The 17,179-nt window shown below is 44.0% G+C and overlaps 1 protein-coding gene and 1 long non-coding RNA gene across 3 annotated transcripts; one reads left to right on the top strand and one right to left on the bottom strand.

Moving 5' to 3' along the window:
* Positions 1-1,018: 1,018 nt before the first annotated feature.
* On the bottom strand, positions 1,019-16,819 carry LOC112560632 (glutamate receptor 2-like). 2 transcript variants are annotated; one of them, XM_025232581.1, is made up of 16 exons: positions 15,128-16,819; positions 11,203-11,385; positions 10,502-10,623; positions 10,069-10,240; positions 9,553-9,750; positions 9,303-9,359; positions 8,722-8,971; positions 8,108-8,218; positions 7,637-7,765; positions 7,160-7,354; positions 6,717-6,851; positions 5,653-5,794; positions 4,977-5,143; positions 4,513-4,685; positions 4,031-4,225; positions 1,019-2,448 (listed from the first exon to the last, which is right to left on the bottom strand). In XM_025232581.1, exons 7-16 carry the CDS (start codon positions 8,932-8,934, stop codon positions 2,172-2,174), a joined length of 1,737 nt encoding a protein of 578 aa, XP_025088366.1. In that variant the 5' UTR covers positions 8,935-8,971; positions 9,303-9,359; positions 9,553-9,750; positions 10,069-10,240; positions 10,502-10,623; positions 11,203-11,385; positions 15,128-16,819; the 3' UTR covers positions 1,019-2,171. The 2 variants fall into 2 exon arrangements, with proteins under 2 accessions (XP_025088366.1, XP_025088367.1); XM_025232582.1 differs by lacking the exon at positions 15,128-16,819 and adding an exon at positions 11,882-12,029.
* Positions 1,596-2,742, top strand: LOC112560633. Its single transcript, XR_003098562.1, has 2 exons — positions 1,596-1,703; positions 2,233-2,742. It is a non-coding gene; the product is annotated as an uncharacterized LOC112560633 (long non-coding RNA).
* Positions 16,820-17,179: the final 360 nt, after the last annotated feature.

Below are 17,179 nucleotides of genomic sequence, written 5' to 3'. Positions count from 1 at the left end.
TATAAATTTTGTATCAGCATGTGTGTTACATGTAATATGCATGTGTATGTAGGTGTACATATGTATTATTTCTTTGCGTAGTAAAGGTGAGCTTGTAAGTGTAAGCTGCGGAGAAATCTCAACCTGCTTGTATTAGTTGCCATGGTGATGCGGAAAACTCTCTTCCTGCGACTTTTCGTGCTGTGATGCGAAAGTAACATTCCCTCTAGCTCTGCTTCCAGACCAGCGATAAACCCTAAAAACGGACATTTTATGATTCATCCTCGTGCTGCCCAGGACAGTCGTTGGTCGTGATGACGTCACAGGTGGAGGCTGCAGTCGATTCTCCGACACAAGACGTTCACAGCTGCCGTCGCTCCCAGGGTAGGGTGAGGTGGGGTGAGAGGGTTGTTGAGGGCAAAACAGAAATTGAACGCCCAGTGCTAACGGGCCGGCCATTCAGCCGTCCGGGGGGGACGAGTTTATCGCGGTCTCCTTTATGGCTGATTTTCAACCACACGATGCAGTGTGTTCACAACGGCGGATCCTGGAGTGCGTGCCAACAACGATCACGTGGCCTGGGGTCCCGATGAGAGCAGCGATGAGAGCAGCTGCGAGTGCATGTGAGCATCAGCAGAGACGTCAGCAAACACGGTCACGATGTTCGTCAACAGGGCGGCAGTGTGGCGGCACGAGGCGCAACCCACAAAGGGATGGAAAAAAAAAATTCAAAGAAAAAGAACAGACATCGTAGCAAGGTGCCTGCAGAAATAAAAGGAAGAAAATACGGAATAGCCCCTTGAAAATCTTAAGAATTAAAAAAAATCAAATGCTAGTAAATGTTCATAAAAAAATTATAAAAAATTGCGAGAGCATACAACAGCAGGCTTTATCATAGAGTACGCTGATTTTGAAATCGCACCAAACTGTTTCCAGTATTTTTCATCGAAACAAATTCTTGTCGACGAAAACAATCGCTCACCAGTCATGAGTTTTAGCTTTCAAGCAAAGGAAAAAGAAAACAGAATCATGTCTCAAGTGTCTGTATATATGCTGCCATCGTGTATTTCGCTTGCTTTTTCCAACATTTCTTTAGCAAAACAAGTTTAATAATAATTTTTAAAACCTGCAGCCATATATGAGAGCATATTTATAAGTGTATAGCATAAGGGTAAAGATCCACGGGGCCGTGTATGGGTGTGGTCAGTACCGAATCATACATCACCTACGCCCTACGGGAAAGGGGAACAACTTGTCAGGTCGTCAGCTTGTTTATCGTTCTTGTTTTTCTTGTTGAATGGGATCCTACCTTGTTTTATAAAATTGTCAAACACTCTTTGATTTATATTTGGATTAATACAGGGGTTTATGTTTCCTCATTCCTTATCTCTCTATACACCACCAACCCCAACCACCTGCAGCTTTGTTTGGCCGTTTCGCTTTGTAGTTCTTCAGCAGACGACAAAATGTATTTTTAGAAGGCTTCGCGGAGCAGAAGATGGCAGACGCGACCCTAAATGGATGCTGAGCATGTTGACATCGTGTGTGCAAAGAACGCAACAGAAAGTTCGCATCTAATGTAAGCCATCACATGAAGGCATATTATAATACACAACAAGCGGATCAAGAAGACAAGATGCTTACAATGGCGGCCTTTTCTACATATGACCTAACATTCGTACAAAGTTCCAGTCATCTTCCTAACACCTTCTAACAACAGAGAGGTGAGAGTTGTAAACATAACAAACATCAGACAAAATATCTAACTCTTGTTCTGTGCTGAAGCAGAAACAAAAAGGCTTCTTCAAGGCTTTGTCGAGAAGTGAGTTATTTTGAAATGACTTGGGTTTGTTCGTCTCGAGATGGCCTCTTTCTAGTCTAAGCGAACGACAGCCATCTTTGTCTTGGGTTACTCTAAGTTGAACAGTCTAAATTAGATTTAAATTTAAATCTCCACAAAGTGTTTTGGTTGAAAAACATTTACAGTGAGCAGAAGGCGATCGAGTATAATAACCAAGAGGAACATACAAAGGTACTGAGGAAAAAAAAGCGGTAAAACCGACAATGATGGTCGATGAAGATTGTCATGATCAACAGGAAAATACATCAAGGAAAGTGTTATAACAAACAAAACTGATGAGGCTGTGATGCAGTTCACATCTTTAGTTCTTCCTGTCAACTAGACGAAGGTGTTAGACGAAAGAGGTGTTGGTCTGACACAACTTCTCTTTCTCCCTGTTCTTGGGCTCCAAGACTCCGTTAGACGAGCGGTCGCCGTCCACGCTGCCCTCCTTCTGGCGTCGTGCGACGAAGTACAGCTTCTTGAAGAGGAAGAGGGCCAGAGCCACCCCCAGCCCCAGGAGGCCGACGATGAAGACCCCGGCCATGTGCTCCAACCCGAATTCCATCTGTTCGGACCGCGTGCTCTGGTCGTCAAGGCTATCGCACGTGCGTCTGTCGTCCCACCACCTGAGGACAGAGACAGTAACAGGCGTGAGTTCTGTTCACTTTTCCCTTCCCGCTCAACCTCCTAAATTTACTTCTATAGAACAGTTTTAAGTTTTAGAGATATGGCTGTGTCGCTAGCCCCAAGATTGTACGTGGATACCTTTAAGTTTATGAAGGTTCAGTAAAAGGGAGAGCTGAGATTGTAGGTACATCCGTCACAAGACCTTTCAGATCTTGACTTTTCTCCTCCTCCTGCTTCTTCTTATTATTACCATTATTGTTAATGTTATAGTGGTAATAAAAGTATTGATTGTTCTTTCTCATGATGCTATGATAATGCAGTCAGTCGATTAACAAACATTTAAAGCAAGGTTAGATGTTTCTCTTCAACAACGACGACGACAACGAAGTGAGGGGGTGAATGGTGTTTTACGCCGAGCCAGCAGCTAATGGTACATCACAGTAAGGCTGACAGCCAAACAGATCTCACATGCAGAGAAAAAAAAAGTGCCCGAGACGAGAACTGAACCCAGGACCTCCAACCCTCACGTTATTGATAACAGGCAATAACCACTGTGCCAACGGACCGTCCTCGACTACTACTACGACGATGACTACGACGACGACGATTCGTCTCTTCCATCTCTTTCTGAAAACTGCTCATATTTTCTGTAGAAGCTGGCTCTATGATATACCACACGGCGATGAAGTTGGCAAGTGACCTCACAAATGTTGTCTCCACCCGTGCCGTGCCGTGCGGCAGGATGATAAGGCTAAGACGACTGAGCCAATGAGCACGCCTAGGTAATAGCCTATTGATCAGCTGACGGCAAACCGATACACGGCGCTGCAACACACCCAGCCTCCCGCCTGCGACTACTGAGCGAAAAGGGAAAACACCCGCAGGTGCTGTGGACTTCATGTTCTATCGACACCGCCAGCCCCAACCTTTGGAAATTCTAGAAATGTCCGCTCGCAGAAATAATTGATGAACGCGTCTGGAGTTTTGTTTCTGCTTCATATTCGGTGTGTTTGCCGACACCTCTTCTCATCTCCACCGTCGTCATGTTGTAGGTGCAGATATAAGTGGTTCGCTCGCCCTTTGAATTCAATGCACTGTTAGTTTCCGCTCGTTATTAATAATTGCGAGATAAGTTGCTTTAGATTATATCATGCACTGACATGATTTCAGAAACAGGATATTTTGCAGGTGACTTTCGTACCACTCAGAGAACATACAGCTAATTTGTTTGGGTCTGATTTATCGCTTTGAGTGGGAGGACTGATGGCTGCGTTATTTGTGCGCGAGACGCCGCACGTGCACAGCGAAATATATTTGTTCCCTCGTGTTTATCACGAAGTTCTGTTTACGATGTATCACCCTTTATTTTTACAGTCGGTTGAAAATGAGCGAAAGCGGCCGGCACGAACTCTGCGTGCATTTGTCATACAGCATCTTACTAACCAAGGGACGCCACTCATGCCAAGGGACGGCACTCGTGGTAACCTTCCTTCCACCGTCCGATGGCTCCAGCAAAAACCGTCTGTACAACCCATAAGTTTACTTGGAAGCTTGTGAGTCAAGAGGTGCCAATCTACCTACTTTTTCTTCAACTCCTGGATGAAGCCCTCCTCCTTGAGGCGCAACAAGACGATGTTGATGTTGGTCTTGAAGGGGGCCCCCGCTCTCATGCCGATGCCGTGTTCTTGGATCAGAATGGTCGCTGCCAAGGACATGGTGTCGCAGTAGCGGAGCTCGGAGTAACTGTTGATCAGGTAGTCGAAGATAAAGGCGTACCTGCACAGCAAACAGCCCATTGACACTTCAGGAATCAATTCTATTCATGATTTGAGTCAAGATTGTGAATGTCATCACAGTAGTCACATTTTTTTTAATTTTTAAGAAACTCTTGTTTTTCTTCTCGTCTTTAACATTCTTAGAACATGTTACACGGAAACAGGCTTAACGAGTGGAGCAGATGATCTGCGCATGCTCTGTAAAACGAGAGAGAATATCTGATTCTTTGTCCCTTTCCCCCATCCACCAACTCTTCCTTTCACACCTTAACCTCTCGCCCAGCTCACCCTCCTTGGATGACCCGTCGTCTGCCCTCGGTAGCGTTGGGGACGAGGCCCTGTGAGCTGGTAATCTTGTCCCACAGAGTCGAGAAGACGCGTTTGCTGCTCTGCTGGAAGAAAGCCATGGTGGCCGAGTTGTTGACAGTCCCGCAACTCATCCCCTTGTCGGCAGCCAGGGACTGCAGTGAAATCACACATACACACGTGCACATCATACAATGCATTTTACTTCTGAAGCATCAAATTCAGCAAGCATACATCTATTCCTAAATAAAATCGAAGACAAGAAAATATAGGAACGAAAAAAAATAAAGGAAAAAAAAATGTGTATTAAGAAGACATGTGAACACTTCGAGAAGAAAGGGTCAGGAGTCGAAAGGCAAATTCCTCAAGCGATGACGATGACAAGAATAGTTATTGATGAGAGAATGTGAAGGGCTAAGGTGTGAGGAGGAAAACGACAGCCTCACCTCGAAAGAGTCGACAGAATCACCGAGGTTTTTGGTGGTGAGGAAGGCCGCCATGTTGGCAGTGTAGGTGGAGACGGTGATGAGGACAAAGAAGGTGAAGCCGACTGTGAGAATGCGCTGTGACACGGGGGCTGGTACGAAGTCTGTTCCTCGCTTGAGCAGAGTTCCTGCACATGTTCACAGGTTCATGAGGTCACTTCCGGTCTCAGTCTTGTCCATTAATTCTGCTTACAAAACTGGTGTTGATACACTTACTGGTTAAACGTGTTTAATCAGAGTGTTTAGTCGCGGAGTGATTGATTATTTTTGTTCAAAAAATAAATCAGTTAAAGAAACGACGCCGAAGATATATAAAGTATTCCGTGGCAGCACGAGGAAGTTAATTTCTGGTCTATGCTACTGTAAAATACCCTTTTATAGAAAGGAATGACAAACTAACAGCCACAGACTAAATCACTACAGCGGCAAGAAAACCTTACACAACAGCAAAATCTTAAAATAAAGGTGGTATTCGGTTAAGTGTTCTGCTGCTTCGTGTTGGGCTGTGCGCTGAAGCTGGCACTATGTTACCTGAGTAGAACACGCGTATACACATTAACAAGCGCACGCACGCACACGAAGAGAGAAGTGTAGACAAGAGAGATGACTGTGAAGGTAGCCAGTGAGGTTCACTGACCTACGCAGAACCAGATGGTCTCCTTCATCGTGAAGCGGCGCTCGTCGTGGTTGGTGTAATCCATCAAGAAGAAGACCAGCGACACGATTGCCGAGGCGCCCACAATGGCCATCCACAGCTCCAGTGAGAAGGGCATCATGAACTGGCGACACACAACGGCCAGGGAAATCGGCATGATCAACTCCAGACAAAACTGTTGAGCAAAGTGCCCCCTTGTCCACACAGTCCATTCACCACTTGGGACAGCACACATTTGTATTTCCCATGGTACTTGATACTGCAAATAAATTTACTGTTATTTCATTCATCAAGGTCTATTGTATGTGAAGTGTCCCACATGGGAAACATCCCGTGGGATGGGATGGGACAGGCCCATGGGATGGGATGGGACGGGATCATTCACCCTCCTCTCAGGTTATTCCAATCTCTCTCATCTCGGACTTCCTCTCCCCACCTCTCTCTCTCCTCTCTTCCCTCTCTTCGCTCTCTCTCCCCAACTCCACTCATCTCTTCTCCCATCCGCTCTCTAACTTGTCTATCTGTCTCTCCTCTACGTTCTCTCTTTTTTCTCTCTCTTTCTCACCCCCCTCCTGAATTTCCCAGTTTATTCTGTAGCTTTAAGTAATAAAACTTTTATTTTAAAATTATTAACAGTGCCAAGCGTTGGGTGATGTTCTTGTGTTCAGACAATTTTCCCACCATCCAGGCAACCAGTCTGTTGATGACTGATGCATGACAATAAGTCTTTCACACAGATGAACGCCTGGCAGCTTTTTTAATTATGCTCGCTTTCATAACATGGTGAAGAAAAAATCCCCCAAAACTGGGATTCCACTCATTTTTGGTTTTCATTGATCTTTTAGGCACTTACTCCATTGTCGATTTTCTCCATTAAGCAAATTTATTTGTGGAGAGGGTGGGCATAATCCTTTAGGTCATGAACTGAGATTTCAGTTTATAACACACGATCTTTGGTAATATACTGATACTTCAGGTCATAAAGATTTATAAATATCCCCAAAGCAACAGAAACAAATCTCCAAACGATTGTATGATGACATCACCTGGAAGATGGTGAGTGTTTCAGTTGGTTTCTTGACCAGGATGTTGACGCCTGTTCTGAGGACACCCAGGCTGAAGTCAATCACCTCTTCTCTCTTAGAGGTAATAGAAATGGCTCCTGCTGCAAGCACCGCATTCTGAAAAATAGATACAAGCAGCCGTTCGAAGTACATTTGTTATTTCGAATTCACACGACAGCCCGGAAAAGCAGACCTAGGAAAATTGTGGGATGGCAAAGATACAGGAGACAACTCACAGAAAGTCACCAACAAACGTGGAAGAAACGAAAAGCAGACGACAAACATGGAGGAAGAAAAACGCGACGAAGAAGCACGAACGAGTTGTTTTGAAAAGAAACTTCTCCGAAAGTAAGGGAGGAAGTCAGAAACGACTGAAACTTCGAGAGATGACAGTTCTACAAAAATAAAGTCCGATCGCTTCTTACCCCAGCAAGAATTTCTGCGACCATTCCATCCCATGATTCACCTGGGTTATTTCCGTAAGCGTTTCTTGGACTGACGTAAATCTCGTATTTAAACTTGAGTTCCTCCGCTAGGCGGCGCAGCAAGTCTATGGTGAAGCCCTCGTAGCGCTCTGTGCTGTCTGCCGTGTGGTCGCGCAACATGACGAACGGTTCCTCCTGCCACCAGAAACAACAATGTCTACTGCTTAGATGTTTCTAGGAGCAGCGAACCTACGCACCAGTTCAGAGCAATGTCGTCTGCTCTGGCAACATCTTAATGTGATGATGACCCCAACTGATCGTCAACTGAGCAACTGACTGATTAACCCCTTGAAACCCTACTTCAAACTGAACAGGGATCCTCAAACAAAATAACGTAAGCTAATATAAAACTTCCTAACATAACATAAACTAAACATAAAATACTTAACAGGAAGTTGGGGTTCAAAGAGCACTCACTAGCACCACGACGATCTTGACGAGGTCAGGGAAGATGCCGTACTGCAAGTTCTTGTTGGCCTCGTCCTCCTCGTCCGTGAGGTTGAGTCGCGTGGCCGGGCTGTCTCCTGCTGGCGTCCACTCGGCGATCTGCGCAGACAGTTTTGTCAGCCAACCCACGTGACATTTCAGTGACGTCATAAACAGTCACAATTTTCTCATCTTGAAGACTACAAGACTTTGTATAAACTATTTGTTGATAGCTGGTATATTATTATCTTTTTCAACTGAAAGACAAGGTGGCATCATAGCCATAGTCGTTCTTTCCGACGTCTACAGTCTTGCTTTCTTGCTGTATGTGGATTTGTAGGCATAACAGGTAAAAGTAGTTCAGAGTACACATACACACTCTCACACACACAAATAAACACAGATATGGCAGAGTTGGACAGTGAATATGTATAAATGTAGTTAATAGCAAACAGTCAATACCTTAGTGTACATGTCTTGTCCACCATGATTGTACAGATGTAACGTGTAGTTAATCCGCTGACCTGTGGAGTTAAACTCTAGAGCTCCTGTAGGACCATGCTGCAACTTTACCTGGATTGTCAACAAAAATAAAAAATAAACCCTTTCCTCTGCGACATGGAAAATCTCACAGGGGGATTTCTGATCTTTATAAAGTTATTCAGTGTTTAGAAATTCATAAATGGAATTGAAAATCTCTTTAAGGAGGTATAAAGTAATAAAGTGGAGTTTGAGAAAAGGCCGTTTTATGTGGAACAATTTAAATCAGCATTTTTAAATTTTAATAATGAAATATGCCAGACAAGTCATAAGAGAGTGATTATTTGTACTTGTGTATAAGTGTGAGTAAGGATCGTATATGTATAAAATTTTGTGTAACGTGAGAGAGAGAGAGAGAAAGAAAGAAAGAGACTTATGTGTACCTGTAGATGTCAGTATAGTCACCTGTGCATTGTGTAACGTCACTGACATATGTCTGTAGATGTGTGTGACTAATGCCATCTTCCCACGTGACCTGTCTCACCTATACTGTGTGTGTGTGAGAGAGACAGAGACCGTGTGTCGAGAACACTCACTTGCCGCAGCTGCTCGATGAACCTGTCAGGTGAGAAGCGGTCAGTTTGCTCGGTTTGCTGGAGCAGGTAGTTCTGAAGGGCGAGGATGATGACCGTTGCGGCGTCCTTGGCGGTGGCTGTGCCAGCGTCGGCTTCGGCCTCCTCCTTGCTGGGCTCCACGTACCGGAAGGCGAGCAGACGACAGCGAGCGGAGAAGAGACCCAGTCGGTACATTCTCCGTCACACTGGCCATGGGCTGCAGGTGCGAGCTCTGTACCACACACACACATATATATATTCTGGACATACCCATTAGAGCCGCAGGTATCATAAATATGGCCTCTGCATCACGAAAACCACGTGATCGACAGCCTCTGGTTTTCATGAGCTAGGAGCCATAGACTGTACCTTTCTAATTTATATATATCTTTAATACTCCTCTAATAAAAATTTTTTAAAACCTTTCTCTTCTAAAAATTGTCATATAAAAAGTAGTTTTTAAAAGGAAAACCGACCATAGAGACCGCCCAATGCAAACTATGCCTCAGTGGAAAAGAGCAGACAATACAGGGTCCAGAATGTCAAGGGCAGATAATACTTACAGGGTCCACGATCACGATGACCTGATCCTCGCTGGTGGTCAGGTCAAACAGCCTGGCCTGTCACGTGACAAAGAAAAAAAAGTCCAGTTTTATCTGTATTTTTATGATCACAATCAACCTGGAATCTTACTGTTTCTGTAGTTTTTATTTTATTTGCAGCTGAAGAATGTGAATAAATGGTTAATAATAGTATGTGTTTTTGAAACCAGACTGGTATTCTTTTGTAAGATTATTTTCTTAATAGGCCTACCATTCTGAGCACGAGGTGGATGAGCCGGTCTCTCGCATCTCGAGGACTGCAGACGATCAAGTGTTTCTGGCGGAAGAGCTGCGCGTTACGAAGGACCTCCTGCACCATCTTCTCCGCCTCCTGCCCGCGGGGGTCCAGGGTGTAGGGGATGAGGGAGATGCCCACCCCCAGCATCTGGCTGGCAAGGTTTCTGACACTCTGAACAGCACGCGCACGCACGCACAGACACAATCACACCAATAAACATGCACAAACATGAGTGAATAACTTAACATGAGCCTCCCACCAACCTCGCACGCACGCACAGTGACTGTTCGTACAAATGCCACATATCTGATGACGATTGAGTCCCCGGTCCCTTTGTCTTATTTGCCCATGACTAGCAGTCATGCATATCAACCCATCATCCCATCTGCCCGAGGCTGACAATGGCGCATAGTGGACTCCTGTTTGTTCTTCGTGAGATATGAAGGCGTTTAGAAGAAGAGAGTAGGTGTTGACGGGGTGAAAGGTCACCTTGGTTATCAGCGGCGCTCTCTGGCATGATCATGACGGCCGATGTGCTGTTTTCACTGATGAAGAAGTCGACGACCGCCAGGTTCTGCTCCTGAGCTGGCGGCCTCATCTCCACCAGTGTACCCCATGGCGTCGTGTCCTGCACCCGGCTCATGTCGATCCAGTCAAAGCCCTGAGCGAGACCAGAGTCTGGCGGTTATCTTCTCAATAAAGCAATAAAGAGGAACAATTAACAATGCCATTAATTTATTGCTATTTTTAACAGAACTACCTTACCTTATTTTAATATCAATTCTTAGGACGTCCATATTTTACAAAATAAGACTAAAATTAAATGCTGTATGTGTCGACCCAATGACTGTGTGTTGTGGACACACGACTGTAACTAGTTTTTCTGAAGCGTGTGGGGCGTGAAGAGTCCGGCCTCCAGCACCTTGTAGTCTGTGACGACATAAGGGATGTGGAGGCGCTCGAGGATCATGGCGAGGTTGGTGTAGAACGGACCGATGATCACATTAGGGATCTCGCCCTCCAGTGCTCCCTGCTTTGTCATTTCTGGAAAGGACACGTGACAACAAGACATCAGTGCAGTTTATACCCTCAGTGGGTAACACGTTCCACGACCGACAGCGGATAATACAGAAAAGCTATGTCACGTGATGTTCGTGTAATATGCATAAATTTCCAAGCTTCATTGATGAGTTACGAGCAGTGAGATATTAACCGACATTATTCAAAGTAATAATAGAGCGCATTGTACATTTGAAGTGTACATTCTCTATATCCATCTAGTCCGTCTGCGACGAAGAGCGGGTACAAAGACAAAGGTAGATAACTCAAATACTTTTGGCTGCAGAATGTCCCCAGGTTATGGTTCCTTCTTAGCGCCCAGCTTGTTGTTAAAAGGGATTTTTGTTTATTTTCCACTTTTTCATCCAGTTTACTTCCGATGGTGAATCGGCGGATTGTTGATCAAGACTTTACTTTCAACATTTCTTAACCTTAGATGCACGTCAATGCTATGGGAAAAAGTCGGATCGTGGGTCTCGATCTCGTCACCCGTGTGTGCGTGTGTCTCTTGATGTGCAGTGTGTTTACGGGAATGGTCGTAGTTTCAAAGTATTCCTGACTTACCGTATTCGATGCCGTTATTGATGGTGGTCCAGCCTTGGGATGGGATGAGGAGGCTGGTGTTCACGGCGAGAGTGATGTAGTGAGGACTTTTAAAGCAGTTCTTGATGTAAATGTCAAGCCGGATGTTCTCCTGGATGATTCGCTGAATAGTGAAGTTGGAAGTTGTGGTCTCCGTCAACAGACCTGCAGAAACCGCCAGATTTGTTGACCACTACTTTAAAAAAAATTTACTATCCATATACATCACAATGCATCATGACCTCATGGTCTATCATGGCTCAGTATGACAAAGCAAGACAAATGTCATGACACGTAGAGACTTGAATCATTAATTAACATCCCCCAAACAGTTCATTAAAAACCTGACAGAACACTTTGCTGTTCACAGGCACACGTAAGACAACCCAATCAGCTGGTCCCTCGTCAATGCTAAGTCTTTGTCTCGAAAGGTGACTGGAGACCAAGGGTTGGGGTGAGTAATCCGCTAAAATGTTAATGAAATTGTAGTTTAGCTGTCTGCTAATGGCGACAGTTCAGACGAAGGAAAGGGGAATATATATGTCCCCCCTCCATAGATAAGATAAAACTTTATTTGTCTCAGAGGGCAATTCTGGTGCAGCTCGATCCACACAAAAAAAAAAAAAAAAAAAAAAGATTCATAGCAGGAGGGTCTGCCTACCTCACTTTATTTTCTCTCCCTCCCCGGGAACGAATTCCGTCTTTATCCCTCTATCCTTCCGCTCTCGTCCTCCCTCTCTGGTCCTCTCCATCCTTGTCTTCAAGTCACTGCTGTCCGACATCTTCCCACAATGGCGCCTTCCAGAGGACCCCCCCCCCCCCTAATTACGTCATTGTAATAAATGCATCATCGATGACGCATTCCAGAGGCTCCTGAATTACGTCCTTGTAATATATTCATCTATGATGACGCGTTCCAGAGGCTCCTTAATTACGTCCTTGTATTATATGCATCATCGATGACGTTTAGTGGATATTCTTCCATTTTGACAGCGGGTAGAGAGAACATCCTCCTTGGAATATTTACCGCATTTGTCCTTATTTACAATTAATTTCTGTTATGTCGCTTCGCTGTTTCGATAAGCGTGCTCGGAGCGCGTTGCCGGGTAATGGATGAGGGGAAATGAATAATAATAAATAATAAACGTGTGATTGATATACCGCATAATCACACTCACGAAGAAGCACTCTCTCAGCGCTTAAGACCCGGACAGAATAAGAAGGATGGACAAACAACTACGCAGACAAGTAATAAAACACAAACAAAAAACAAAACAAACATGAATACCAGATCAACCGATCACTCTTTTCCAAAGTTTGCTCTAGTTCATCGCGAACTGCTGTTCTCTCGCATTATTTGCTGTTACCATGACCTCTTCACCTATTACCGACATCCACGTGTTCATCGGCTGATAAAGAGACCGTCGCACCGACCGCCATTACCCAGGCCTTGTGCTGGTCTTTGATCAGGGGACGTAATCAAACATGCACATACGCAATCGTCGGCTGAAATTGCATGCAATTAGCTCCCTTGCGTGGAGCCGCTCACACAATGGGAGGCATCCCCTCGTGGTCCCACGGTGGGCCAGCGCCCGGTGTTTGATTTCCATTCATTACCGGCTCTGCCATCCGCATGCAATGAGAGCATGTCAAGTGATATTATGACAAATCGAGAAACTTGTTGCTTTATTTTGTGTGTTCACTGACCGATCGAGCGTTCTATGAACTTTACTCCATCGCTCGACGTGTTCACACGTTCGCTTTCATGTCTGTCAGTCGTTGTGCATCAATGGTTGCATGAACATTGTATATCTGTGTCTGATGAAGCGTTTCTCTTGACGTCCTCTTTATCTCTAAGACAGTCAATCATTAGGTGTTATAGACTATTCTAGATAATAAATGGAGTACTATACACGACCACGGTAAATTGGAAATACAGGGAATTAAAAAATAAAAAATAACTAACTATGGTAATCGGTGTATTCACTACTTGCAGGAATGTGAGAATATTCAGTAGAGCAATTTAATTGTTGTTTCTGTGAGATGTGTACCTCCGCGGCCTCTAAATCACGCCTGTTGTAACCTCGTCTGTGGCTCGTCTAATCGAAGCTAAATCATTTTGTAACATTACCTAGAGATAAGTGAATCAGAATCGTTATTATGCGGGTTGTTTAATGAGAATATGTGTTAACTTTAAGGTCGTAACCGCTACTTAGCGCCCAGTAAAAATCTAGACGTAAAGGATGCTCAGCTCACCTCTGACCTTTCGAGTGTCAGGGACCTGACTCCTATTTGTGTAATAATTCAGTGATCGTAGAGCTAAGTAGTGGGATGCTGCTTGCGAATAAATGATATGGAATTCACTGGACTCTTTGATTGAAGACATTGTTTGGGTGAAATCATGTTTTTTTTATAATTTTATTCACCCCAATGAGGATTTGAATTTATTTTTCATTTTGTAATTTTATATTTGTCATTTTCGTTTCACACCGCTATGCTTCTTTGAAGCAGTCTTTTTTGTTGTTGAAAGAACGAACATGTCGTGAGTGAGTGTACCTCAGCAACATGACAGGCGCCTTCAACGAAGCAACTAACTCAAGGAATCAAAAAGACGAAGTGATAAAAAATGCTGGTCTGACAATGTGCAACAAAAGAGTTGCCCCCTGTCCAGCTAGATGATAGTGATTATAATGAGGAGGAGAATGAGCAGGATGAGGTAAAGCTGTCAAAAAATCAGAATATCAGAAATGTGTTGGTTCTCAGTGACTTTACTCAGGAAGATTATGATAAAGTGGCAGTCCGTTCCACAGAAGGTAATGTTAAATGCTTGTATTTCTAAGATGAATTGCAGTTTTTCTTAATTATATATTATTTATATAATTTATTTATATTTATATAATTATATATATTTATATTACTCAAACCCGTTCATTTGACAATAAATTTTTCACTCAGTCCCTTTATCTTGCTGATACGAGTTTAAGTTAAATTCTTTTATCACTGGAGAGCAATCTAAAAGGATTCCTAATTACAGGTGTAATATAATTTATAATTTTTCTTCCAGGCCAGAGTTTAAGCATTAATCTTTCCACACACTAAAACTGTTAAAGATCAAGAATTGATCTTGTGTCCGCAAACAAAAGTTGACGAACCTGTGCAAAGATGAACCCTTGAAATAGAGAAAACAAACAAACATTTTGAATGGCTATTAGCGAAGAGTTCAAAACTTCGTATATTTGCATGATGGGAAATGCTGGTTTAAATCACATTCATAAAGCAGGACAGGTAATAATTTAATAAGAAAGCATAGTTGTGGTTCAGAAGCTCTTTATGAATGGGATCTTCGTGAGACAAAAGACCAGAACCATTCTCCATGTTCATACCATGGTCCTCAATGATTGGACCAAGCGATGATGTGAACATGGCGGATACAGTCTCTGAACCCTAAGGCACTTCGCATGAGATGATGTCTTTTTTTTCAGATAACCTTCCACAGACTTTTTTTCCCAGTTCTTTTCAATCAAGACTGGTGAAAATCTTTGCTACAATCAGACACTTCACTCACTGTCCATTGTGAATCTGAGTGACATTCGCTCTTTCTTCCGTTCATTAGGACTCACTGTCTCCTTGGATGGGGTACTGACTGAATGAAGGGGATTAATTAAGACAGGAGTGAGACAAAGAAATAAATAAAGAAAAGGAATTATTAATCAGTGCTAAAGAAATAAAGATAATAAAGTAGACATTATTAATCAGTCATTAGAGCACACAGAACAACTGAGAAAGAAACCCAGAAAAAAGCAGACATGGATGACCCTTGTTGCTTCCCTCCATGCCAACAAAATATATATATATAGGCATAAAGAAGAAGACAAACGACAAGACAAAGATGAAGAAATCAACTTACCGATGGTCAGAGAGTACGGCTTGCCGTTCGGGGTCTTCGAGCACCTGCTGGTCACAGCAGGTGACAAAGCCAAGGTGACAAAGACCATCAACATGGCCGAGGTCTTCGCTCGTCCCGTCCTGGCAGACATGATGACACTTTAGTAGTTCTCACAGAACTCTTCTCGTTACTGACTTGAACTTTAGGTGATGAGCTGCCCTGTAGTTTACTCCTGTCAATGTTGCTGTCAATGTGTGATTGACTGTAACGTCTCTGTTGTTCTTCCAAGGACGAATGTTGAGAGTGATATGGAAGGTTTTCCCAGGTTGTCTGGCCGGCGACTAAACATTTTTCGGAAAGCAACGCAGAAGTTGCGCAATCAGCCTTTTCATCGTCACCTTCCTCTTACAGCCAACCGAAAGCTCGAATCTTTGTTTTATTCGCCACGAGGTCCTTGATGGCATCAACAACAAAAAACAAACAAAGAAAAAAGAAAAAAGTCCAACCGCTGATGACTGCCCAGATAATGGCGGAAAGGTGACTGCCAGCAGACAGTGAGTTCCCCTCACGCTAACATATTAAGCAGCATCACGTTTACTCCACACACGACCTCTGACTCGCCCATGAACAGTACCTCTCCATCATCACAACAACTGCTGCACGAGCAGTCATGCGCTCTGTCAACTGGAATTGCAGACGACACTCTCGTCTGGCAGCAGTCTTGTGGTGAAGTCTTTTGAGTCCGAAACGCAGGTTTTGATAAGCATGGGTAAACCTTTCTTTGAACTTTAAAATAAATTCTTCTGCCAGGTGTCCGTCACTGAACTTCGATCACACGTTAGAAATCCAGACCATTTCCAGTTTGGCATTGGCAGCTTATCTGGAAACATTCATCTCAGAAAAAAGACGGGAAAGTTCTCACCAGCAAAACCAGCTACACACCGATCTTGGCCCCAGGAAGTTGGTCTTTGAGTTGGCACTTGATTGAGCTGTGAGTGACTGCCGCTGCGTATAAAGATGCGACTCGCATCCCCTCCAGCCCCCAGTTTCCGGAGGATGAACCCAACGCTTGCTGCGGCTCCGCGCGCCCCTCCGTCGGTGTTATCAGTGGATCAAAAGCCGTCGACAGAGTGTCGATGTTAGTTCCCTTGAGCGGTCACCTCGCTGGGCTCGTCTGCCACCGATGTGTGTGCTGTATCAATAAAACAGTGACCTGCACCAGCTAGGCTTTCCTCCCCTCTCTCGGCTTTCTACCTTGGGCGCAAGCAGCCATCACTCTCGGGAGGTGCGCAGGCAGGACTGGCGGACTGGATGGAGTGGGCCACGGCTCTCTGTGGGCCTCGGCTCTCTTGCCACACAAACCCTATTCTGCAAAACAAAAACAAAACAAAGGGAATGAGAGGAGAAGAGCGCTCGCACTTGCACACGGTGCACTGTTTCAGTATTTTGTCAGATTGCCACGCGGATGCATCATTAACAATTGTCCTTCCTCTTCTCTATTCACACATTCACCACACAAACACCTTTCAACAACTCTGACCTTTATGCTGCCATCTTTATGGCTTTGGGGTTTTTTTCCAGACAAAGCAATAACTTTCTCGTGGGTGAGAATACACCAGAGAATCTCAAAACTGTTCAAAAGTCTGCGGCTATATGTTTACTTCAGCTGCAATATTGGTTTTGTTTTGTTGTTTGTTTGTTTTTTGTTTTTTTGTTCCTTTTTTGTTGTTGTTGGTTTTTTTTTGTTCCTTTTTTGTTGTTGTTGTTGTTGTTGTTTTTGTTTTGTTTTGTTTTGTTTGTTTTTGTTTTTGGAGTTTTTTTTGTTGTAACCAACAGTCTTCGTATTACAGATCAGTTCCATCAAGGGCAGACAGAGAAAAATTTAAAGAGAAATCATGAAAGTGAGAGAGGAGAGAAATACATGGCCGCCGGGCGCCGAGGCAAATGACCTTTCCGGACTCCTAGTATTACATTAGTTGTAGTCGTTTATTATTTTCCCAGTATATAATATTTATATCCTACATCCTAATGCAGGTATGATATCGCAGTCGTCACAGATTTGGGAACAGGCAC

This window comes from Pomacea canaliculata, linkage group LG3, assembly GCF_003073045.1.
Source record: "Pomacea canaliculata isolate SZHN2017 linkage group LG3, ASM307304v1, whole genome shotgun sequence".
Taxonomy (NCBI): domain Eukaryota; kingdom Metazoa; phylum Mollusca; class Gastropoda; order Architaenioglossa; family Ampullariidae; genus Pomacea; species Pomacea canaliculata.
This window is presented reverse-complemented; position numbering and strand designations above follow the sequence as displayed.